This window comes from Silene latifolia, chromosome 2 (genome assembly GCF_048544455.1).
Source record: "Silene latifolia isolate original U9 population chromosome 2, ASM4854445v1, whole genome shotgun sequence".
Taxonomy (NCBI): domain Eukaryota; kingdom Viridiplantae; phylum Streptophyta; class Magnoliopsida; order Caryophyllales; family Caryophyllaceae; genus Silene; species Silene latifolia.
Genome location: NC_133527.1, coordinates 21,249,544 through 21,274,800, shown reverse-complemented (window position 1 = coordinate 21,274,800; position 25,257 = coordinate 21,249,544). Strand labels below are relative to the sequence as shown.

The 25,257-nt window shown below is 36.5% G+C and overlaps 2 protein-coding genes and 1 long non-coding RNA gene across 4 annotated transcripts; 2 read left to right on the top strand and 1 right to left on the bottom strand.

Moving 5' to 3' along the window:
• The first annotated feature begins 13,212 nt into the window (after positions 1-13,212).
• LOC141628684 (DNA topoisomerase 1 alpha-like) lies at positions 13,213-17,461 on the top strand. The gene is made up of 15 exons (XM_074441794.1): positions 13,213-14,009; positions 14,110-14,316; positions 14,431-14,511; positions 14,603-14,662; positions 14,842-14,936; positions 15,014-15,170; positions 15,246-15,371; positions 15,465-15,545; positions 15,659-15,749; positions 15,834-15,967; positions 16,081-16,149; positions 16,489-16,578; positions 16,663-16,748; positions 16,848-17,016; positions 17,280-17,461. Exons 1-15 carry the CDS (start codon positions 13,404-13,406, stop codon positions 17,346-17,348), a joined length of 2,121 nt encoding a protein of 706 aa, XP_074297895.1. The 5' UTR covers positions 13,213-13,403; the 3' UTR covers positions 17,349-17,461.
• Positions 17,462-18,022: 561 nt separating this feature from the next.
• LOC141642427 (uncharacterized) lies at positions 18,023-24,232 on the bottom strand. 2 transcript variants are annotated; one of them, XM_074451224.1, is made up of 4 exons: positions 19,359-19,799; positions 19,059-19,241; positions 18,722-18,928; positions 18,023-18,621 (listed from the first exon to the last, which is right to left on the bottom strand). In XM_074451224.1, exons 1-3 carry the CDS (start codon positions 19,671-19,673, stop codon positions 18,764-18,766), a joined length of 663 nt encoding a protein of 220 aa, XP_074307325.1. In that variant the 5' UTR covers positions 19,674-19,799; the 3' UTR covers positions 18,023-18,621; positions 18,722-18,763. The 2 variants fall into 2 exon arrangements, 1 of the variants encoding a protein (XP_074307325.1); XR_012543308.1 differs by lacking the exon at positions 18,023-18,621 and adding an exon at positions 23,633-24,232 and having other exon boundaries at positions 18,853-18,928; positions 19,359-19,947.
• On the top strand, positions 23,208-23,743 carry LOC141642428 (uncharacterized). The gene is made up of 2 exons (XR_012543309.1): positions 23,208-23,569; positions 23,611-23,743. It is a non-coding gene; the product is annotated as an uncharacterized LOC141642428 (long non-coding RNA).
• Positions 24,233-25,257: the final 1,025 nt, after the last annotated feature.

The window sequence follows — 25,257 nt, the reverse complement described above, 5'->3', positions numbered from 1 at the left end:
TTGCCTTTACCAAAGTGAGTAGTGCTATTCTTCAAGGAAGTTCCCCTCCAAAACTCAAAGATCCGGGAAATTTTTCTATTCTATGCACCATTGGTGACACTACAATCAACAAAGCATTATGTGACCTTAGAGCAAGTGTAAGTGTTATCCCATACTCGGTATGTAAGAGGCTAGGAATGGGAGAGCTCAAATGTACTAACATTACTCTTCAAATGGAGGATCGATCAACAAAGGTACCGTTAGGGATATGGGAGGATGTGCCCGTGAGAATTGGCAAATTCTTCATCCCGGTAGACTTTATCGTTGTAGACATGGAGGATGATTCCAACATTCCTATCATTTTAGGAAGACCTTTCTTGCATACCATCGGAGCGGTTATCGATGTAAAACATGGAAAGCTCACACTTGAAGTGGGAGATGAGACAATCACTTTCAACCTTGACAAAACAATGAGAGATCCCCGACTTCACGAGCCATGTTTTATGATCGATCATTATAGCCGAGAAAGCAATAGAAAGAAGTTAGAATCTCTATGCAAAGATCAAGCTATGGGTAAAGAATCACCACCCATATAGAAGAAGAAAGTGGATAACCCTCAAGTTGCTCTATCCGGAGAGCAAGAAAATTCCAATAATGAGAGCTTGAATAGCTCACCACCCATCATGACAAGCAATGAAGAAGGCCTCATTGGCCATGACAACAAAGAAGGATAGTTGCTCTTGTCAACTCATGACATCATTGAGGAGCAAGCTAGTGAAGTTTGTGGCTTATGGGATGACGAATTTGAAGGATTAGTCAATCCTTATATTGGCAATGCTATGACCTTCGACCAAGGCTTAGTTGATCCTTGTCATCATCTTGACATGGGTCATCACCATAATGAAGAACATAATGTGCAAAGGTCTATGCAAGATCTTTATGATAAAAATGAACAAGCCTTCGACTACTTCTATAAGGTGTTGAGCAACATCAACAACACACTACTACAAATCCAGGCAACTACAACGCCCCTTTAACAACGATTATTCACGAAAATCACAATAGACGTTGTAGAATGTATGGCGCGAATTTTACTAAAATAAATTACAACGGGTATGGTTATAAAAACCGTTGTTATTAGTTTTAACAACGGGTCACACATGCACAACCGTTGTTAATAATTTGGCGCAAAATTGGCGCAAAGTTAGTGAAAAGTAATCACCACGGTTGATTTTGGAACCCGTTGTTAAAACATATTTCACAACGGTTGTTGTTTAATAACCGTTGTCAATACTTTCCATACTATAAACCACACAAACAGAAGTCTGCTGCAGCCACAAAACACAACCCTTAATACACAAACACAAACACAGCAGACAAACAAACACAAAACACATACACACTCTCTTTCTCTCTTTCTCTCTTTCTCATCGTTCCTTTATCTTCTCGCCGTCACTGTGATTTCATCGTCTATTACGTTCTGTATTTATCAGGTAAATCTCGCCGTCACTGTTAGTTTCATCGTCATTATTTTCTTTTTCTATTTATTTCTTTTGCATGTATGTGTTTGTATCGACCATTATGTTATTTGTTTAAGTATTGTTCGCATAATTAGTTAGTAAAACAATGAAGAAGCAAGATGAAGAAGTAAGATAAAAATAATTAATATATATATATATTTATGAATACATAAATTAAAAAAAAAATTACATATGTAAAAATGCAATTCTTATATATTCATAGAGGATCTTATTATGCTCTATCGTATCCGTCCTCTCCTCCTTGGCTATTTGGAGGTTCCGTTCAAAGATTTGCTATATCGTCATATAGCTGCAAATCGCAATGCTCCGTCAAGCCATCTTCTTTGGCATGCTTCAGTGCGGATCGAGCATCCGCAAGGTAGCTCCTGAAACTTTCCTCAATATGGAGGAACCGGCGGATGAAGTTGTTGTTGTTCTCGATCATGGTAAGAGTCTTAAGGATGAAATCATTCATTTTGTTGGAGTTTTTTGAGTTTGTTTTGAAAGATTAAGTAGAGTTTGTTTTAGCAGTTAGGGTTTGGAGATATGAATATATTGAGATAATGGAAATGTTAGTTGAGATATGCAATGTATTTATATACTAAGCAATGTGTGGGTTGATTTGCTTTTTAATTAATATATATGTTAGGAAGTTGTGCCATAATCATCATCATATATCTCTCAATAATGCTGCTTCAAATCTTATTACTAACCCTTCTCATTCCATATTATCCGTTCATATGTACAGTGATGTCAGTAATAATGCATGCATCGGAATTCTAACAGGCCGTAATTATGCATGCATCTAGTAATATTTAATTTTTTTTTTTTTTTAAGAACAAACAACAACGGTTATTTTAAAACAACCCGTTGTCTTTAGTTATAACAACGGTTTTGTATATTAAAACCCGTTGTTATAACTTTCCCCCCAAAATTGAGTCACACTTTCCACAACGGGTTTTTATACTTAAAACCGTTGTTAATAGTTTTAACAACGGTTTCCTTAAGAAAACTAACCGTTGTTAAAACCTTCTACAACGGACGCTTTAACAACGTCCGCTTTTTTATATAACAACGGTTTTTGACCGTTGTTATAGCCTGTATCTGTAGTAGTGACACCTTGGCTTTGCCCCCTTGACATCTCACTCAAGAATAAGAGTTTGGTGGAGTCCTCCCTAAACCACCATTTGTAAATATTCTAACCTCTTAACTCATTTTATTTCTTGTATTGCATTTTTTGTCATTTTTGGATTTACATTTTTGTACTTTGATCAAGATTTTTGTTATGAGAGAAAGTGAGGGAGGTGTTTTAACGTGTTTTGATGTGTAGTGTTTGATCTAGTGTGGGGATAGCAAATTCCCAGGCAAACCGAGCCTTCATAGTGCACCCACGGGTGTTTTAACGTGTTGTGATTTCAACTTATGCACATGTTATGTTTGATGAAATGCGAGCCTATGAATCCTTGCATTTTTTACCCATCTCTTATCTCTTCAATGAGGCTTGTAAGACATAAACCAACTCGAGCCTTATTAGACCATGCATAGAGTTGAATAGGAAGGATTAAGTCGACTTGTAGGTGTTGTACAGTCTAGACAACTCAGCTCCGGGACCCAAACCTTCTTAGGGATTGTAAGATATACACTAATTCGATCCCATCATAATAATAAGTGCTTGCATCTAATTGAGAACATGTTTGTATGATCAACTCTCATGAATCCCCTATGAACCCATGACACCCTAGTGCCTTTAATCATTTTTTTACAACTCCCTTTTTAATTGCTTTGCTTTGCTTTCATTACTTTACTTTCATTTTGTTAATTAGTTTAGATTACACATCATCTCAACCCAAATTGTGACACCCTAAGACATAGCTATTTATAATTGAGAATCCTACATCAATACCCGTTCCTTTGGATCTGACCTTTATTTACCTCTTTACTAAGAGTAGTTTGTGAAGTTATAAATATTGTTTTGGTTGGTAGCTTTTGACGACGAGTTTGAACCACACCAGAACATCTACCAGTTCATTTACCATATGAAGCAAAAGTTGGTGAACCCGTCAATATAGGTGGATGTACCCTTTTGAGAGGTAAATTTTTTAATTACATTTCATGATATGTTAATTTAACTATAAAAAAAACATTCATTATATCTTAGTAATTGTGTAGATTTCTAAACCACTTGAAGTGTAAAGTTGGTGATAAAGCTCGTGTCAAGGGTTCTATATGCAATGTATATTTAACGGAAGAGTTATCGAACTTTTGTTCAATCTACTTTGACGAGCATATATACACAAAAACAAAAGAGCTTGACCTTTGCTCGGAAGAACAAACTGATTCAATTTTGCCCAAGCTTTTCCAACAAGATGCGAAGGGTGCCCCTAGTTCAAAGGGTAAAAAAAGGTACTTGGATGACAATGAATATGACTGTGCTCACATTTACGTTCTAAGCAATTGTAAAGATGTATTAGAAGAACACGGTAAGATCATCTTTTTTTAAATAATATTACATAAATTGAGGAAGCATAAATCATCGTGTAAATTAAAATAAATAAAATTACATGTTTTTAAATTTCAGGAAATTCGAGGATTTTATTATTAAACAATATCCTCAACTCTCCTCGAATGAGGTTTGGAGTAAATTCGATGTAGAATTTCCAATATGGTTTAAAGATTAAGTAAGCGCTAGAGTTGAACGACGTTTAATATATTACTACTCCTTACATAATTTTTTTAATTAACACATTCATTTATCGGTGATTGGTTCGAATAATCACAATGATTTGCTACGAGCTTTAGCAACGGGTCTATCTAAACGGGTTCAATAATGGACACGTTATTCAATTAATAGGTTTAATTTTCACACATTCACTTATGTAGAACATAAAACTTCAATGAACTACAGGGTATGTGTTAGTTCTGGTGAAGATACTGACTATTATGGCATCTTACAAGAAGTCATTGAGTTAAGTTATGCTGGAAATCGAGGAGTATATAAGGCTATCTTGTTCAAATGTGACTGGATGGACTACTCAAATAGAGGTATGCAAGTGCATGAGAAATATGAACTTGTTGAAGTTAATCGTACTAGGAAATATCAAAAGTATTAACCATTTATCTTAGCTCAACAACTCTATTTCTCATCTTATCCAAACTCCAAAAAGAATGATCAATGGTGGGCCGTGTTTAAGACAAAGGCTAGAACACAAATTGATGCTCATGTGGATTCAGTTGTTTTTCAAGAAGACTTGGTCACAAATCATTCCAGTTTGTTAGTGATTAATGAAGATGAATTAGACTATGGTGGAACTAAAGAGGAGGAGGAGGAGGAGGAGGAGGAGGAGGAGGAGGATATTTTGGATGAAAATGAAGAGAATGACAATGAAGAAGAAGAAGAAGAAGAAGAAGAAGAAGAAGATGGCGATGATGATACTGAAAATGAGCACGATGATAATGATGATGATTACTAAGATTGAATTATATTTCCACAATTTTTTTTAATTTTTTTATATTATGAACATTTTTGTTTATTTTTACATTTTGATGCAATATTTACCAGTTCGTTATACTAAGTTCTAACTTTCTTTTGTTTCATCTAATATTTGTTTTTGGAAGAGTTTAGTAGTTAATTATGCCAGGGGCTAGAAGAAGAGGTCGTTCGAGCATACGAAGTGGAGAATATACTCCTCAAAACGAGGATAACGAGGTGTCTACTCAAGTATCAGTAAAAGGAAAGAAAAAGTTTAAGAAGACAGCAGCCCCGATAACTCAAGATGGGAAAATCATTTTATCTTACGAGGATAATATATGGTAAGTATGTTTATAAGGTTCTAACTGATTCCGTCTTAATTACGTACCTATTTTTTGTTACGTTGAATACCCCTCCCTTAACAAGCCTAATATATGTCATACTCCAATTTATGTCATACTCTAATTTATGTTCAAGTATCAAGCACCTATAGACAACTAAGCACAAAAAAAGAGTTTGGAACATAAATTACTTCAACTGTTTGTGTATTTACATGATTAAGTAGTTTCAGACTGACAAAATGAACTGATATTCACACCCTCTTCCGTTATCCGTCACTTTAATGTTTTGAAAATCGTAATGCATGTAAAAGGCTGCTCTTTAGCCATGGCCTCTAAGGCAATTGCATATATAATCTTACTTGATTTATGTGGACTACGATAGATGTTTTCATAATATCATGAAATTCTTTATGGCCTATGTAAACAATGCGCTACTGAAATATTTCATGTAAGTTCCTGGTATGAGACATTTCCAGAATATCAGGAGTATAATTTTTCAAAGTCTCTTGTTTTCATTTTATCAGTAATATGTTAATCCTTTGATTATTATATTTTCTGAAAAGTGTGACATCTATACAGAGATATGGCACAATGGCACAATCAGCTGATAACCTTATTTGAGTTTTGCGTGAATTATTGTGTAGTGGCAGGCTAATTAGGTTGGTGGGGTTTTGTTTAAAAAGGTAATAATTAATCTGCTTGTGTTCGTTTAAGGTTTGGTCATCCGGATGTTTCACAGAAAGTTTCAACTACAATAAGGACTAACTTTACCGTTTTTTGCCCAACTTGGAGAAAGACTCCTGAAGAGGTCCGTGTAAAGTGGTGGAATGTCTTTAAAGTAAAAAAAAAAAAGTTTTACTTTTGTTGAAAATACCTTTAATAAAATTATAGTTATTTACTTGTTCAAAATTTTTATATCATTGTAGGACAAGGTTGTTTACCACTCTGACCCGGAGGCCGATGTTAAGAAGGCTTTCTTTGATAGAGCAAAAGATCGTCTTCGGGATATACTACATTATGTGAACACTAATGATGAGAAGCGTGATTGGATGCAAGCAACCTCTTTTGCCCAACTGAAAGCTTATAGAAATAGTGATGCTTTTAAAAAGATGTCTGACAGTGGAAAAGCTAATGGGCAAAGCACGCGGTCGATGGAAAAATTCCAGGAACTCATAAGATGGGTTCTATTTCTAGTATTGAGCTAGCAGAGCGAATGATAAGCAAATCAAATCTATAATTCTTTTGTTATTTTCACAATATGAAACAAATAGAATACTTAAATATTTTATATACTAATAATCTTGAAATTTGATTTAACATATTAGAGAAGATGAAGAAGGGAAAATACTAACTGCTTTTGAGCTATTCAACCAAGTCCATATCCATAATGGTGTGCTCGCTGATGACAAGGCTGAAGAAACAAAGGTGAGAAGAATATACTAGCATCAACCTTTATTTTTGTTTTAACATTAGTTTAAATATTTTATTTCTTATTGTGTTTGTTTTTTTACTTTAGAAAAAAATTGAATCTCGAAAGACAGAACTGTTGGAAAAAGGAGAAGATTTTGATGAAGATGAGCTTTTCGCTTAAATTGTGGGTGGCTTTCGTAAGGGGCATTTGTATGGCCTCGGTAGTGCCGCTGATATGTATATCAAGAGGCCGTCTACTTATTCAACACCCGGATCTACCGTTACTTCTTATGTTGGTACTGGGATACTTAGTAGGGTGCAAGCAGAGAATGCGCAACTTAAAGAAGAAAATCAAAAGTTAAAGGAGGATACTTAAGCGCGATTCATAGAGACGGATGAAAAATTCATGAAGATGCAAGAAACACTGAACACTCTTTCAGCCACATGCTCCCTTTCACTCAATTTCGCCGAGATCCCCATGGAGATGGAAGTAGTGGAGCAGAAATGTCATTTGAGATGGTTTAGATTACTTTATATTAGGTTTAAAGGATATTTTGATGGATATAACATGTTTTGTAGTTGATGAACTTTTATGATAGTAACGTAACACTTGACATTATTTTCATTTATGATAAACTTAAAATTTAGTAATATATTGCAATTTTTGTGTGGAATTGTGGTCTTCTGCTTTGCGGTTGAGTGATGAGAATGGGCGTTTATTATTTTGTACAAGAATTTGGGCAATTTGCCGTGCTCTAAAACTAGGTCGATTACGCCTAATTACATACATGCTCCTATGGAATTTTCGAAATTTTCTACGGAAATCCGTAGATGTAAAAGAACGAAAATGAGTGATACGTTCCTACGGAAATTTCGTAGGACGTTTGACCCCTCCGACAGAATTCTGTAGGACTATTATTTTTGTCAAATAATTCGTGAGATTTAAAAATTCGTAGGAAAGTTCGTAGGACCTACTTCTACCGACTGAAAACCCGTCGGGCAGCCTTTTTTTCCGACGAAAAATTCCTACGAACCTTGTTTCTTGTAGGAAATCGCGTATTCCTATGGTTTTTTGGTATGTTCATACAGAAACAGTCTGTATGAAACAGCCTTGTTTCTTGTAGTGTGTGCCTTCTAAACTGTGATTTCACAGGTATAGTTGGTCGTGATGTATTAGAGTTGATTCAGGCATAGTTTGTTTAATTGTGTTGTTGATTAATTTTTATAAGTTTAATAATTGCAGCAGAGTACACTGGAAAAGAATAAACGCCCAAGAACACTACAATATTAAAGAGGATTAATTATAATTCTGTACAATACCTTATGAATGTACCGGTCTAACATTGAATTAATTACACTAGTGAAATCGATTACGATTATATGATGCTGTTTTCCTCCACGGTCCAACTCTCCCTCGGACTCCGCACTTCGGTGCACTATCGTCTCTTCGAAATATACCTACTATAACCTGAAAGCAGCCACATAATCTTCATTTGAAAATCAATGAACACCCTACAAACCATTTCAGCAATTAGAGACAATCTATGCTTTATTTTCCGAAAAATAATTTACAAGCGCGTATAAGAGGATTTACTAACCATTACAATTAAAGTTAGGTAAGCTAACCAAGCAATATTGGTAGGTGTTGTTGCCAAGGAAGAGGAGGGGGGAATGTTGGCCGGCGGAAGGTATATGTGGTTCTAATAAAGATGAATTAGTGAGAATTGGATTATAAATAATATCTGTTGATGGACGCGCTTTTATCGGAAGCTGGCTAACAAGGAGACCTGACAGCACGGGGGTCATGTATCCAGGTGTCTTATTCATAGTTAGACAACTATTTTCCGCAAAATCATTAGTGGAAATGGAATGAGATGATAAACATCTAAAACAATTAAAAGCGTTAAAATATTAATAAAAAAATCTTAGTTCGACATGCAGCTGCAGTTTGTGAAAACGCCGTGATGAATCCATCAATTCCGGCTACCATGGCATATGAATTAATCTCAGCCACGGGATCAGACTGAATGTCATTTACGATGCTTTTATATTCGTTTCTAAACCCTTGAACATATACGCGCAACAAATAGGACTGAAAGTGTGATACCACGTTAGTTAAAGAATAGGTGAAACTTGAGTTATCGGGGTAAATTGACGCCCTGTTGACAACAACAGAATCTACAAACGTTTTGAATTCTTCTACTGTACATTTAGGAGCACCACCTATTGTTTCGTTTAACTCAAACCCATCTCTTACCCCCTTCCTTGCAATGCCTTTAAGACAGTGATGCTAGCAGATTGGATCATGACCCTTTTTGCTCTGCGATTACCAAAGTCAGCTTTATCTAAGCTGTCCATCACTACTTTGGTGATATTTAGCTTAGGTTTACTTCTAGGTATCTAGCATTCTGCCGTATCAAACAGAATGGATAATTAGATTGTATACTTCACATCAGGGTACAAAATTCCTAATACACTTGATACAAATTTGCGATTCATTGAGTGTATTACAAATAATATAATTCGTCAGTATGTATCAATTCGCTTAATGTACTAAACGAATAAAATCTCATACTTCATGTCAGAAATCAAGATGAAATAAAGGTATATCTATAAAAGTGATTGAAATGGATGGATAACTAAATATAAATTGTAAATATACTGTGACAATATACATTGTAAATATATTATGGCAAACAACTACATAAAGAATCCTAATATAATTCTACAATCATATGTTTCGATTTTATCGTAGTAATGAAGTTCTTTTATCTTATTATAACCCTCTAAATTATATTAATAGATTTTCTCATGTGTACCCCTCAACTATTTTATTTTCTCACTTATACGCATCTTATTTAGAAAAAAAAATACGTTGACTAGCCATAACTCATGGCTACAAATTCAGAAAACATACCCGTTCAAGCTAAATTATATCTGCACAAGCACGAACAAAATTCTTTACGTATTCATCAGTATGAAACTTGCAAAAGAATAAATACCAATTTATTTATAATATCAAACTTATTCAAATTACCATAACTGTGCATGAATTGAAGCATGCATCGATATTAGAAAAAAAAAGTATTCCTTATAATGAATATTTAAAAATATGTAGAGTCGTGATCATGCTTCTTTATGACCTTTAAGATAAATTAACTTATAATGTAAATTAAGCAAATAAGTAATAACGATGAGAATCTGTGTAATACTCTGTATTTTTAAGTACTCCCTCTATTTTTTTATATATGACTTTCTCACATTTCGAGACACTCCCTTCTCTCTTCAATATCTCTTAAAATATAAGACTAAATATTATGATATGTATACTCATATGAAAGAGTTTTTCGTAAGGAATTTAATGGTACCATTTTTATATTTTTTGAACAAATATATTTTTGTAAATATTAAAGTCAAAGGCTTACCTCGTAAATGCAAAACGTCATATATAAAAAAGTGGAGGGAGTATGTTTTAAGATAAAGTCAACTGGTTGGTCAACATTTATTATGTATGAGAATTATGAAGACGGAAATTATACGAATAAATTATTAGTTAGGGTCTTAAAATAAAAAGGAGGGAAAAAGAAAATAGGAAGGAGGAACCGACGGTTTGGGAGTGTAGTATAAGGGAGGTGGACTTGGTGTGGATGCTATCTAGATTACCATGTTTATTTAATTATTTATTTAAGTATCTTGAATTTTTCCTTGTTACCAAACCTTATACTATACCCATCACTTTTATTCACATCATAAACCCAAAACCTAAAGCTAAAGAGAGATTTGCTGGACGACTTTGAGACGATCTTATATCACTTAGATCTAATTATTTTAAGTCAACTAAACTCATATAAAATCAATTGTTTACATTATTGTTGTGTGTTGTTGACCATCGTGACTTGGACCATTAACCGGCCGTTGACCGACAGACCTTATCATTCGTGGGGGCGTTGACCACCGTGTGTAGGTCACGGTTTGACCGTGGTTGTGGGGCGAGATGGGTTTGTTTGTTGGGTAGTTTACATCTTGTTTTTAAGAAAGATGATTAGATTATAATTATATACGATTTAATTGTTGTGTAGGAGGAAAATTTGTGGAAAAGGCTTTCTAAATTGATTAATTTGCTTGTTACTTGGAGTAATTGAGAAAGGTAAGTTAACTATTCAATTACGTCATATGGTCAAAGAAATTTTCTTATAAACTTATCTGTTGAATTATTATTGTGATGGATGCCAGTTAAATAATTGTGATAGTTGTCTTACAAGTATATTGCTAAGATGGTTTAATACTGATGTGGAAAATTATAATCTGTTTTTTTATCATTATTATTGTTGTTGGAGGAGTATGGGTTGTTATTAAATATTGTTGAGATAATTGGTTAGCCAGATAGAACGAGACTGTGACCTGATGATTTGTGGCTAGGCATGGGTATGTGGAAGAGACATGGACCTGCTGACTGAGTGGGCAGGCACGGCGGGGTTGGAATGGCCGTGGACATGCATGCTCACAGGTAAAGCGTGTGACCCGTGAGTAGGGATGCCAATTTCACCCGCACCCGATCAAAATCCGATCCACCCGATTTTAAAAGATGGATGAAAACCCGACTTAAATGGATGATGGATGGATGATGGATGAAACGGATGATGGATGGGTTGGATGAAGAAATTTCACCCGCCATCCATCCATCACCCGATTTTATTACTTTTATTTAATTTTTTTACATATAATACATTATTAAGGTATAAAATATTCAAATTTTCAAATTTTTCTACTCTCAAAATATATATTTTGTGAAACTACCCATTATGAAGTTAAACTAAAATAATTATCTAACATTATTTTTGTATAAAATAAAAAAATTATAATTTTTTTTTAAGTTGAAACATATAAATACATAACACCCGTTTATCACCCGATCCACCCGTTTCATCCATGGATGATGGATGGATGGATGACGGATGATATGTTTCATGGATGACGGACGGGTTGGATGAGATTTTAAAGGGACGGATGGATGACGGATGAGGCTTCACCCGACCCGAACCCGATCCATTGACATCCCTACCCGTGAGTAGTGATGAGACGGGATGTTGTGGTTGTGGAGTTGTGGACATCACTCCACTGACATTTGCGCGGATCTTGCACGTGGTTCATTAGAGTCGCCACCAAATCTTAGGAAGACTTGGAAACCATACAAAGGCTTTCAAACGGATCTGCCAACCAATGACATTGAGCTCGTGGTGATGGTACGCGTTAGGAAGCCCATAAGGACACCTAACCCCGTCCTTTACAATAGCGGCCTCTACTCCAATAAATGATGGTCGTGAATAAATGTCATAGTTATCTCAATTATGAAATGCAAACTTAGTTTTAAACCCTTACATGTGACATGGTTTCTATGTCAATTTAATGCAATTAAACTACTTTGTCAAAGTTGTTTTAACATGTGAGATTCATTAGCTATTCTAGCAAAACAAACATTAAGAGAAGGGAAAGAGATATTCTTACTTTTTAGCATAAGATAGACTAACAAACATTAGTGGTTAGATTAAAACAACAATTACAATAAAACCCAACAATCAAACAAACAATGCAGATTCGACACACATGACCAAACACGGCCGAAACAACATCACTCTGGCATGAATTTCAAGGGGCCATACACGGTCTAAATGAGGAGGATATTGCAAGGCCTAATCTAGGTCAAGTCAGGTCTCACACAAGTGACATGTGATAATTCAAAACATGCTATTAGAAACAAAGCAAATAAACAAGCAAATCAATTGATTATTTCATAAACAATTAACTTATGTTTAAGACAAATAAAAGGACTAAATTTTATATCTAAAACAGCCCCTGAAATCGCGGTATTCATCATCGTTCATGTCATAAATCGACTCATCAAATAAGCATTATAATAATTGATTAAACATGTTAATGGGATGAGAGGCGTAATTTCCGCAGATTTTCTTTCTTGAGATCATTTACCTCATTGTCTGAATCTGAATCAATGAAGTGAGCCATAAGACATTTGGTAGGATTTTTCTTTGATGACTTTGACTATCGTTATTGAGATGGGATGAGAGGCACAATTTCCGCAAATTTTCTTTTTATTTCTAATTTAAAATTGTCAATAAATGCTAATAAAAACCATAATAAAAAGTCATAATAATATATATTTTTGTAATAATTGGTCGGTAGGCGGGTATTAGGTGGGTATGGCGTAAAATCCACCCCGCCCCACCATCCATAGTAGGTGGAATTTTTGTACCAGTACCCGTCCCACCATCCGCCAAAATTCTACCCCGTACAGCCGTACCCGATCTTTCCGATTTCCACCCCTACCTTCTATGCATTAGTCAAGCAGCCATATACAAAGATTAACCTAATGAAATTAGATAAATTTCTTCTTAGATAATCGTTTATCTTACTCAACGATTTAAAAACTCAAAATAAAAATGAAAATAAAAAACAGTCTCCTCCTGAGAATTGATCCATTGGAGACGCAGAGCCGCAGAAGTACTTGAACTTTTTAGGGAAATTTCACTATTTTTCACCTGATTCTTAATTCCTTTATCCGTCGTGAACCAAAAAAAAAAAAATACCAAAAAAAATACTCCGTATAAATATCGTGAGGAATATAACCTTTCAAGAACTCGTATATTATTAGTCTTAATTAACACGAAGATGGCAGTTGAAGTTAATTTGCCTCCTAAAGTTGTTGAAACCAATGTTTCAAACAACAACAACAACAATGCATGTGATTCGGACGATGATGAGAAGCCCTTGTCATCGAGGTTATTGCGCCCCAACCGGGTTTCGAAAGCAAGCTCGGGTGAGCGTCTTGGAGATGTATTAGACTCAGACGACGATGAAAAGCCCTTGTCTTTAAGGGTAAGAATGCCCTTAAATTCAACGTTATATTCCTCCAAGTCTGAGACCAATTCTTCAGACGACGAGGCGCCTTTATCGTTAAGGGTTGGGCAAAAATCTGTTGACGCGCCAAGGATAATGCCCTTGGATGAAGGCAAAAAGACCAAGAAAAGGGCTGCTCCTGAGGGGTGTTCTCGTCAGAGTCGTGCTAAAAAATTGAAGATTACGAAGAACAATTCAAAGAAAACGAAGAACTTGCAATATGCGGTGTCTATGAAAACGCCGCCTGATAAAGGGAAAGGGAAGGAATGGAGTAGTTTGGAGCATAATGGTGTTTTGTTCCCACCCCCTTATATTCCACATGGGGTAAAGATGTTGTATGATGGGCAGCCTGTTGATCTCACACCGGAACAAGAAGAGGTGTGTCGAAAATTGGAACGATTTTTGGTTAGAAACATGGTTGGATTTGAGGTATAATTTGGTTGTTTGTTTGGATTAACATGTTTTGATTTGATTGTAGGTTGCATCAATGTATGCCAGCAAGCTGGAGACGGATCATGCAAGGAATCCGGTGTTCAATAGAAATTTCTTTAATGATTGGAGGAAAATTCTTGGAGAGAAACATGTAATTAAGGAATTTGAGAGATGTGATTTCAAGCCGATACACGAATGGTTAACTCGAGTCGCTATTAATGCCAAGGAAGAGAGGAAAAACATGAGTAAAGAGGTTAGTTTTCGTGTCTTGTATCTTACATATGCTTACCCTTTCCAAAGCACAATGTTATTTCATATTCATTCTGTCTCCTTGATGAGTTTTGGCTATGTGAATATTGTTTTCCAGGAAAAGGCTGCTTTAGACAAACAAAAATCAGAGAAATTAGACAAGTATAAATGGGCTATTGTTGACGGAGTAAGAGAACAGGTATAAGTGAAGGTCATTAGTGTGAGACATAGGGTTACAAGTGAATTCATTTTCGACAAGGGTTTAATGGTTAATACCGTTTTGTGTGTAGGTTGGTAACTTCAGAGTTGAGCAACCAGAACTGTTTAAAGGTCGCGGTGACTGCCCAAAGGTATAGTCGCTGAATCATTTGTTATATATCTGGCACAGTTGGATGGGCACCTATCTCTAGATTCTTCAAAATGAGACTTCATTAATGTAGTTAAGTGTTAAGAAACAGGGTGAATTGCATCCTTAAGCTGATCTGATGAGTCTCTCATTACGTTGGTTTGTTGCATATCGTGAATACAGACAGGGAAACTGAAGAAGCGCATCTTACCAAGCGACATTACCATAAACATTGGGAAGGATGCTCCGATTCCAGAGTGTCCTATTCCTGGTGAAAGGTTAATATTTTCTGATCTATGGAATACTTTATCCTTAAAAGCGACAATTCAAGTGACGCATTTGTTATTTTCAACAGGTGGAAAGAAGTAATCCATGAGGACACTGTAACATGGTTAGCTCGGTGGGATGATCCTGTGAAACCAAATCAGTGCAAATACGTGTTTTTGGCAGCCAGCAGCCGCTTGAAGGGAAAGAATGACATGGAGAAATATCAGAAAGCTCGGGAGTTGAAGGTCCAGACGCGCTTATACATTTATACATGTGTTCCCGCAGAATGTGTTATACTAACGGGCATTTTATCAATGCAGAATCATATAAACAAAATCAGGAAATCCTACACAAAAGATTTCAAAAGCAAAGATGTGACTATCAAGCAAACTGCTGTAGCAACCTATTTTATTGATAAACTGGCTCTTAGAGCTGGTAATGAAAAGGTATTGATGATGTATTTTAAGTGTCGATAAATCTCTCATATATCGAGTTCTTCTTCAAGTCACTGCGGTATTAATGGCTTGTCTACTTTTCAGGATGATGATGAGGCGGATACCCTTGGCTGCTGTACACTGAAAGTAGAGAATGTGAAACAGATACCACCTAACATATTGGAGGTATAAGGATGTGTAACATTGGAAACCCGAAACCCTTTTATTAATTCACATGTTCTGGTAGCAATAACCAGTCAGGTGTGGAATGGAATGACATATTTCTGTTCTTATCACAGTTCGACTTCCTTGGTAAAGATTCGATTAGGTTCTACCAAAAGTTCGAAGCTGAACCCCTCGTGTTCAAGGCTATTGAACAGTTGCGGAAAGGTACATGCTAGTTTAACTTTCATATCCGATATTCTTTTCTTCAAAACTTGGAAGATTGGCTAAATAATAGCAATCTCGTATCAGGGAAACAACCTCAAGATCAACTGTTTGATAAGCTAGATACACATAAACTGAATACGCATTTGAAGACTTTCATGCCTGACCTCACAGCCAAAGTCTTTCGCACTTATCATGCTTCAATGACGCTCAATAATTTGGTAAGTCATCCTCTTAATCACCTCTGCCTCCGTTGATCGTTTGATTATTTTCTGGTTTAAAGATACGGCGAGTATTTATTTATCAGCATCTAATTTTATTTATCTTATGAAAGTTGTGGGAGGAAGTTGACAGCGATGATGTGAAACAGAAGCTTGAAATATACAAGAACGCGAATAAACAGGTATTATTAGACTCATTAAATTAAGGCTTGTTCGGTTTTCCTTTCTTCTGTAATCCAATCCTTCCCAACTAAAGAAACTTATCTTTCCTTTCTTCAGTTTTCCTTTCTTCTGTAATCCAATCCTTCCGAATTCTTCTGTAATTTACAATTACAATTTTCCCTCTTCTCCCTTTATCCATACCAATTTTGAGCATGTAATAATCAAAGGAAAGTGCTTCTGGAACTCTGTTTCATACAAAAAAAAACGACTTTGTTTTGAGAATATTTTCCTCGAAGCTTTAAATATCAGTCTTGTGCCTGTCATTGAACAAATCCTAATGGACATTAGCAATTCTACAGGTTGCCATTCTTTGTAATCACCAGCGTAGTATACCCAAGTCCCATAACACGTCAATGGAAAAGACGACTGAGAAGATAAGGCAGCTCAAGGTATGTCGACATAATATACAATTGTTTACAAAAACGGAATTTCGTTCTTGCTTGGAATTTGATATATCGTCAAAATGGATACAGACTGCGCTAAGTGAGCTGCAGAAGGATTTGGATCAGGCAAACATAGGGAAACAATCCATAAAGAAGAGGAAGTTCTGCACAGAAGCGTAATTATCAACTTGTACCCTTTGATTGGAAATCTATCTTTGTGATAAAGTTTGTTGGTGTTGCTAACAAAGATTTTCATTAACCAATTGTATGCACAGACTCGAAAACAAGATTGTGAAACAAAAAGAGAAGATACGACGTATGGAAATGGAAATGGAGTCGAAAGAGGATCTGAAAACTATTGCATTGAATACTTCGAAAACAAATTATCTTGACCCTCGAATCACAGTATCCTGGTGCAAAAGGAATGAAGTTCCTATTGAAAAGGTAACTTAAATCATTTGTCTATCATCAAATATCAAATAATAAGTGTCTGCATGATCTTTATGTTATAACAACTGTACCATCCCCCTAAAGCCTCAAAGTCTAGTAAATATGGCCGCCTATCATATCGATAAGGGGAATTTTGATGTACACGAACTTTGAAGGATCTGTAATGAAAATGACAATAATAATAATAAATCACAACTAAAGGTATAATCCTATTTGTGTACGAGGTACAATAACTTTGACTTGAATGTTAAATGCAGATATTCAGCAAAACTTATATGGCCAAGTTTATATGGGCTATGGATGTTGAGCCAACCTTCAGATTCTGATACACACTTTTTAAGGACTTTACTGTAGCAATTTTGTTTATATTTTTTGCTCCTTAGACACTGTAATTACAAACACATTGAATTAGTGGATTAATACAAAGTTTTAACTTTCATATGGAGGAGTAATTTTCTTGTCACAATCCCGAGGGTGAAGCTAGAAACGAAACTTTCCTCTTGCTGTTTTATTCGATTATTTATGCTGCGGTATAACTTGACAAATAATCGTAACAATCATAAACTTGCTTGGATATAAACCATTAGAATTTCTCAGGAAAAAAAAAAAAGTCGATTTTCACAACGAAAATAGTCTTTATTTCATAGGACATCATCTCCCAGGTACATACTACATACATAGGTTGTTACTCCAATACATTACTAGAAACCAAATACAAAAAGTACACAAAATAAACATGCTTGGAAGATCTGGCACCAACGAGAAAATAAAAAAGATGGCTAAATTTCATCACATGATAATTTTGTCCTAAGTCCCCACTTTGATTCGACGAAATATTTGAAACTTCGCCATATTCAATAGAAAGCAATCAACAACATCGCTTACCTCCAAAGGTAAGGTGACCGGTCATATGAATGCTTTCGGCTCCACTAGCATGCATATAAGGACAAGCTGGGGTAAAATTGGTAGTCTTGGAATGTCCAGCAATCAATAGGTTCCATTTGGCGTAGGGATCCGTCGTCTTAAACATGGTCCAAGTAGCAGTTGAATTTTCATATCGACTATGGGTTATTCGTGTGTACTTGTCCATCTCCTTATTCTTATTTATATCGTCCATTTTAAGGTCGACCATAAAGATATCCCCGTAAGGTCGTACAGAGTGAACAAACAGAGGTAATGATATGGGGTCCACCGACACCGCAGCTAAATCAGCTGCAAAAATTAGGCTCTTGCCATCTGGGCTAAAACATGGGTGAACACAGTGCCCCGGAAATAGTTCCCTCGCGCGCTTAAACCCACTATCGATCACCTTAATGGGCTCGAAATTTGGGTCGTCAGCCTTGGTAAGATAGATACCAAAGAATCCAGGATCGGGTAGTCCTGGAGGCGCTTGGGCAGTCGGGTTACCACGGTTGGATGCAAATGCTATCCAATCTCCGTTGGGTGACCATTGGCAATGTGTGTCGATGCATTTCCCTTTTGTTAATTGCATGGGTTCATCCGAATCACCATATTCTGCATCCATTATGAATAGATTCTTGTACATTTTCTTTTCATCTTCATCGTGACCTCTCGTTGATCGGTATACAACCTTTGTTCCTGTTAAAATACGGTTTTGATTGATTACGTACCCCCTATGAGTGTAATTAATAATAATCAATTAACATAACAAGTTTGTAATTTCGAAAGAGAAAGATACCGTCAGGACTGGTAAAGGGGAAGGCATTATTATAACCGTCGGTCAAGAGCTGGTGTCCCATTTCAATTCCCGCTCGCTCACATTTGGGATCATTCCGATGTTTACAGTTGTATTTGCTTGGAAAGAAGGTCCCAAGCAAAAATAGAGGGTGTCGATATCTTTGTTGCTGTTCCATACGGGCGAGAATATGCTGTTTGCACCACTTGTCTGTACGCCCCCATCAAAACCAAACATATATCGTGTGAATTGTGATGAAGCAAAGCAATGTCGACTCTAACTAATAATGTGAATGTCGTCAATAATGATGAAGCAAAGCAATGTACAACACAGTACGTACCTCGTAAGCAATAAATAAGCCGCTTTTATCGGCAACCCACAAAGCTTTGAACTCATTGTCAACAAACGCAAGCTTGGTTCCATCGGGTGAAAACGTTGGGAACACACCTGACACCCTTATAAGTCCTACTTTCTCTGTGTCGGGAGATTGAAATTGGTCGAACTGTCTACCGATCACCCGATACTGTCACAACTCACAATCCAATAAAATCTTAATTCTACAAATTTCAACCACTCATATATATTATAAGGAAATCTCATGAAAATTAAAGAAAAACAAAAAAAAATATGCATTACTTACCGCTTCAGGGTCGTCTGTGTTACAGCGATGGTAGCCAATGCGCATTCCTCTCTCTTTGTCAACGACAATAAAGGGGTTGAAATGATCAGCTCTAGGCCTTACCATCTCAGTGACCTTAATGACAGGCTCTCCACTTAAGCTAAAGATTTCGATGTGTCGATACTGATTGATCTCACGCTCCTTTTCGGGGTTGTTGATATTATATTTGGATCGGATTGTTGCAACAGCAACTGTTGTTTCATTAACAGCAGCAGGAGTAATGGCATTGATCTCCTTGGGAGTGACCTGGGTCTCAGTAGGTGGGCTTGTTCGCATGTCCAATCGAAAAACAGCCCAACTGGTATCCTTGTCATTGGGAGTGTTGGTGTTACGATGGAAGAAGAGAACGTCGTTAGTGGCCCATGTAGGCCAGGCGGCCAGCCCCCATTTTCAACCACTAGCTTACGGTTGCTGGGTTTGTCGACGTTCATCACAAAAATGTCAGTCCGTAGGTCTTCGATCTCGCCTTCCCAGCCACCCTTTCTTTGGAATGAGGCCATAGCCACCTTCTTGCCATCAGGTGACACTGACGGGCTTAGGTCATGTCTACCTATTTATGCCAAATCGGATGTTATTTCTACATTTAAAAGATGGTAAACTATAGAAGCAGATTTAAAATCTGTAGTATCAAAACTTAATTGTAAAATACTCGCTAGTCGCTACGATCACAATAACTCCGTATTTGTTAATCTTTGATTCAAATACCTTTCACAAATAATAAAAAAGGCAAACAATTAATTAGCAGTATAAATTAATTCGTAAGTTGATAGCAATTAAGCAATGGATTATTTCATGGGAATAATCCATCCTATGAGTGTCCTGCAAATAACACTCCGGTAATTCCAATTAAATCCATCATATGGGTGCCCTGCAAATAACACTCCATCCTATCGGTAATTCTAATTAAATCCATCTTATCCCTCTTTCTTCCCAGAACAAACTTACCCAATTTTTTGACCGGTTACATTAGGTTACCACTCGCCTCCTTTTTATAACCAAACTTCTTCCTTCTTCCCCATTTCCAGATTCTGCTCACCACCATCACAACTCCGACATTATTAATATAATTTTTAGGCATTAGCTCGTGATAAAGACGGAAAATTATGAAGGTATCCGAGTCGGAAAAGACGGGTTAAAACAAGTCAAATAGAGCGATTTCAAGTAAAGGGAGGAGCAAGGTCAACTTTGACTTTATCAAAAACCATGTGAACCCCCTATTCATTTGATTACTCGACAAACTCTTCTTCAACCCCATCAACAAACATCATTTTGAACCCACAAGCAGCCACCATCAACTCATCTCCGTTCAACTTCATTCATCACCCACCTTCATTTCGTCAGCCATCATCACCATTTCACATCATCTCCATTCCCATACCAGCAGTGAGCCCTAAATCTGCCATCGACATCCGGAATTCAGATAAAACCCCGAGCCCATAAATCAAACAACCAGCAGCTACCCTTCCGCCATCGACATCCGGAATTCAGATCAAAACGCGAGGAGCATCCTGAAGCACGGTGGTCGAATCAGAGGAAAGGCTAGTAGATGGGTCATGCACGATTATTGGAGTTCGGCGACAGAAGGTGAAGGTGAGTGTGATTCCGACATCGAGATGGTTGTTTCAATTGGTGGTGAAAGACTGAAAGACTGAAAGGTGACAGTGTTGATGTAGGGGAGTCGTGTTTGAGGTGTGGGTCAGGTCTCCGGCGGCCGTCGACGATGATGGTGGGGTGGTGGTTGACGGTGGTGGGGGGTTTGGTGTTGACTGTCTCAAATCAGTCTTCGTCTAGTTGTTGGTATCATTTACAAGGGTGACCTATTCTGCAGGTTGCCCGTCTTCCGAGAGTGTTATGGGGAAAAAGGGGTAGGATGAATTTAATTGGAATTATTGATAGGATAGAGTGTTATTTACAGAGCACTCATAGAATGGATTATAGTTCGTGGAAGAAAATAAGTTTCTTGATATTTGAAATCTTGAATTGTACTCTCCCCATAAAATAATCCTTAAGCAATTTGTATAAAACTTAATTGTAAACCTGAGTACCTAACTTTACTAGAATGCTAGGCACAATTAGAGCGGATAAATAATGACGCGACACGAAAACATGATACGAATACGACAAGAAATTAATGGGTTTGGGTTGAAACTTGATGACCCATTTATCATTTATGTAAGTGAGTCGACACGAACACGACACGATATTTAATTGGGTCGGGTTTGGGTTGAGCTCTTTAAACATGAACTCAACACGAATGACATGTTTAGTAATTTATCCAATTTTTTCTTGAACCTATATCACATAAATATATTTTAACTTTCCAAATATAGGCTTGACATGAAAACAGGACAAGAACGGAGAACCCAACATGAAATTGACGGGTTTGGGTTGAGACTTGATGACCCGTTTATGTAAGTGGTTCGACACGAACACAAAACGATATTTAATTGAGTCGGATTTGGATTGAAGAGTTCGTGACCTATTTACATGTCATACGAACACGAATACGATATGATCTGATCTGTTTGGTAGGTCTAGCCACAAAAGTGCACAACCACACAATGATGTGAGGTTTTAAAAGGAACCGGACTGGTTTCGCACAAAAAATGGCATCATCCAAAATCCAAATCCAAACATGATAATATTGGATCAAGATCTTGACCATAAGCAATATTAACTAGGCTTGGTAAAATAAATCCGAACCGGAAAAACGTATCAAAAATATGTAAAGATAGCCAGATATAGGAATCGGGATGTTGGAGTCGGATAATGTTATATTGCATCGAGACTACATCCAGGTGCGGTTCGGGTCGCTTACGGGTCGAGTTAGTTGGGTCAATGCTTAGCACAAGTTCGGGTCGGGCCGAGTCAACGGGTCATTTAGATAGTACAAAATTGAACCGATTTAAGCGGCAAACTGAAATGGACCTGGTCAAAATTGAATTGTAACTCAAACTAAAGCCAGCCTATTAAAATCGAATTGATTTTTAATTCCATCCGAAACAAAATTTCGATACCATCCTTTTTAAGTTTTAACATACCATATCCTTATAATAACTTATATGTAGAACTAGTCATTTTAGCATACTCCGTATCATTTTCATGATATTTTGAAGGGTTTTTTGTCAAAAGCTACCTTATATTTAGGGGTATTTGTATAAAAACTACCTTATATTAATTTTTTTGTTTTCAACTATCTTTATTTTCTTTATTTTTGGTCAATAAGTACCTATGCTAGGAGTATAGACAAATTTGGTTAGTTTATCGGCTTTAAACTATCTCATACGACTCTTTAATGTTTAAATCATGCCTAGACCAGATTTTAGAAAGTCATGATGTATTTACGCTTAATTTTAGTGGATGCTCATAGTTATTATTGAAATGTGAAAAACATAAATCTTGGTTAGATGAAGTTAAATTATGGTTTTTATGCGGTTGATCATTGTTGTTTGATGTTAACAGAGTCATGTGAGATAGGTTTATGTCGCTAAATCGATCAAATCTCGTCATATCGTGAGCTTAGGTAGTTTTTGACCAAGAAAAGAGAAAACAAAGGTAGTTTAAAACAAGAAAAATAATATAAGGTAGTTTTTTTACAAATACCCCTAAATATAAGGTAGTTTTTGACAAAAACCCCTATTTTGAAATAGACAATAGTTATATTTTCTCTTTCATTCTTAATCAAGCAGTGAAGAAGCGTGTCGTGTCGTCTTCTGACAACGAACGATAATAAATATAGTTATCCACCTTTAAATATTGTTAAAACGACAAAACACATAAGACCGATCTTAAGATAAGTCAACACTAGGCATAAAAAATTCCATCGGGGCCAGATTTAGCTTAGTCCACAGATTCATTTACATAATGTCCATTTCTAATTACAAAAGTGTGTTTTTTGACTAGCTCCCCGGCCGAATTATTTATTTAACTTTAATTAAAATACCTTGTAAAAATATAAAAAATAAATAAATGACTGATACGCATCAAAATAAGAGTATGAAAAAACAATATGGGCTCATTAGTCGTTAATGGCATTGTATGAGATGCAAAAATTACTACGGTTGGTTGATTTTGCTTAAGATCATTTTAACTTAAAACATCTCAAAATCTCCTTTTATTTAATCAGTTGTATAAGATGTCGTAAATTAAAATGGTCTTAAAAAAGAATTGGTGTAATACTTTAATTATACTATACGTATATATTATAAAACAGTTTTACATAAGAAAGGTCATACCATTGCCAGTAGGCGTAAGGCGGTCGGTCTTTCCGGTCAAGAGATGGGTCTTAAAAACAGCAGTCCAAGGTTGATGAGGCTTAGAAGGATCCTTAGTAGAGACATAGACAAGATAATCGCCAGCAATGCACCCACTATCTTCCATCCTAGTACCCTTAAACGCACCATATACCTCAGCAAAGTTGTACACTTCTACTTTGCCATTAAACTGAATCCCAATGTGAAGGGTTTCGAGGTTCTTAGTCCGTTCCGACACGAAAAGCAGGCCGGTAACAAGGCCTGCTTCAACATCAGCTACGGTAGCCTTGGTGGGTACTTTTTTGCTCTTAAGGATAGTCTTAAGAGCAGAAGGTGGGATGACTTGACCGTTGTAGTTGTAGTGCTTACCGTCAGTCATAGAGGTCTCATCGGAGGGTGATTTGGGCTTGTATGGGCTTGAGTATATTGCTAGTGGTACTGGTGGTCTGTATGTTGCAAAGAAGGCTATTGTTCCCCTTTCTTCTCCCATTTTTTCTTTTTTTGTTGTGGGTTGTTTCTTTGATGATGCTTAAGTGTGTGAAAAAAGTTTAGGATGTTATGGGGGGTTTAAATTAGGTAGGAGTCGCGGGATATTTAGACGTGCTAAGGGGGTCAATCAGAACGGGTTCGGTTGGATCAACATGGGTCGGGCTTGTTTCGGGTTTGCGGCCTTCCGATCAGGTTCAGGTCAAGCAAGGTTATTTCAGATTCGGGTCGTTTTCGGATCAACTTTTATCGAATTATTCATATATGATAATCAATTTGCTACAATAAACATTCGGGACGGGTTATAGCGGGTCGGCTCATTAGAATTTCGGGTCTTGAGTTCGAATGTCGAGTCGAATACAAGTCGATTCAATTTTACCAGATCTAGGGATATAGATGGATTATAGCTAGACCAAGAGATTTTCCACAATGGCTACTTTCTCCGTCTAACTCATTTTTTTATTTTTTCATAAAGATATTTTAATCACAGGTAATAAATAATTGGGATAAAGTGAATATAAATTTATTAATTCCTCTGAATAGATCATTTGTTTACCTATTCCATTTTAGGCAGTTCCAAGACTATACAACTGGATGTACAATGGTTATTTTAGTCTTTTATCAAATACTTTTGCAAAAAAAAAAAAAAAAAAAATAACGTAATCCAATTTTCAATTCAATCCCCTTCTGTCTCTAACTGCTCCATATTTTTCTAACTCCTATCCATTTTCCTCCGTCATCCAGTTGATGAATCATATTCTCTGTAACACCCCACGGTAATTGAAGAGATTCAGTTATAGGCTTAAATGACTAGTGTTTAAAGGGATTGAAAGTACTACTCATATCAACAAAGTGAACTTTCTTTTATGCATGGTCATCCATGCGAAAGAACTCCAAAGTTAAACGTGCTTGGCTGGGAGTAGTCTTAGGATGGGTGACCTCCTGGGAAGGTTCCCGAGATGCGTATGAGTGAGGACAAAATGCGCTATAAAGGACTCGTGTTGATCTGTGGGCCATGTACACAGCCTGGTGAGCTATCATAAGTAACCGCTCCCGGCCCGGTTTGGGCCGGGGTGTTACATTCTCTCTTAAATTATTATAATTAATTGTCTATGCGGAAC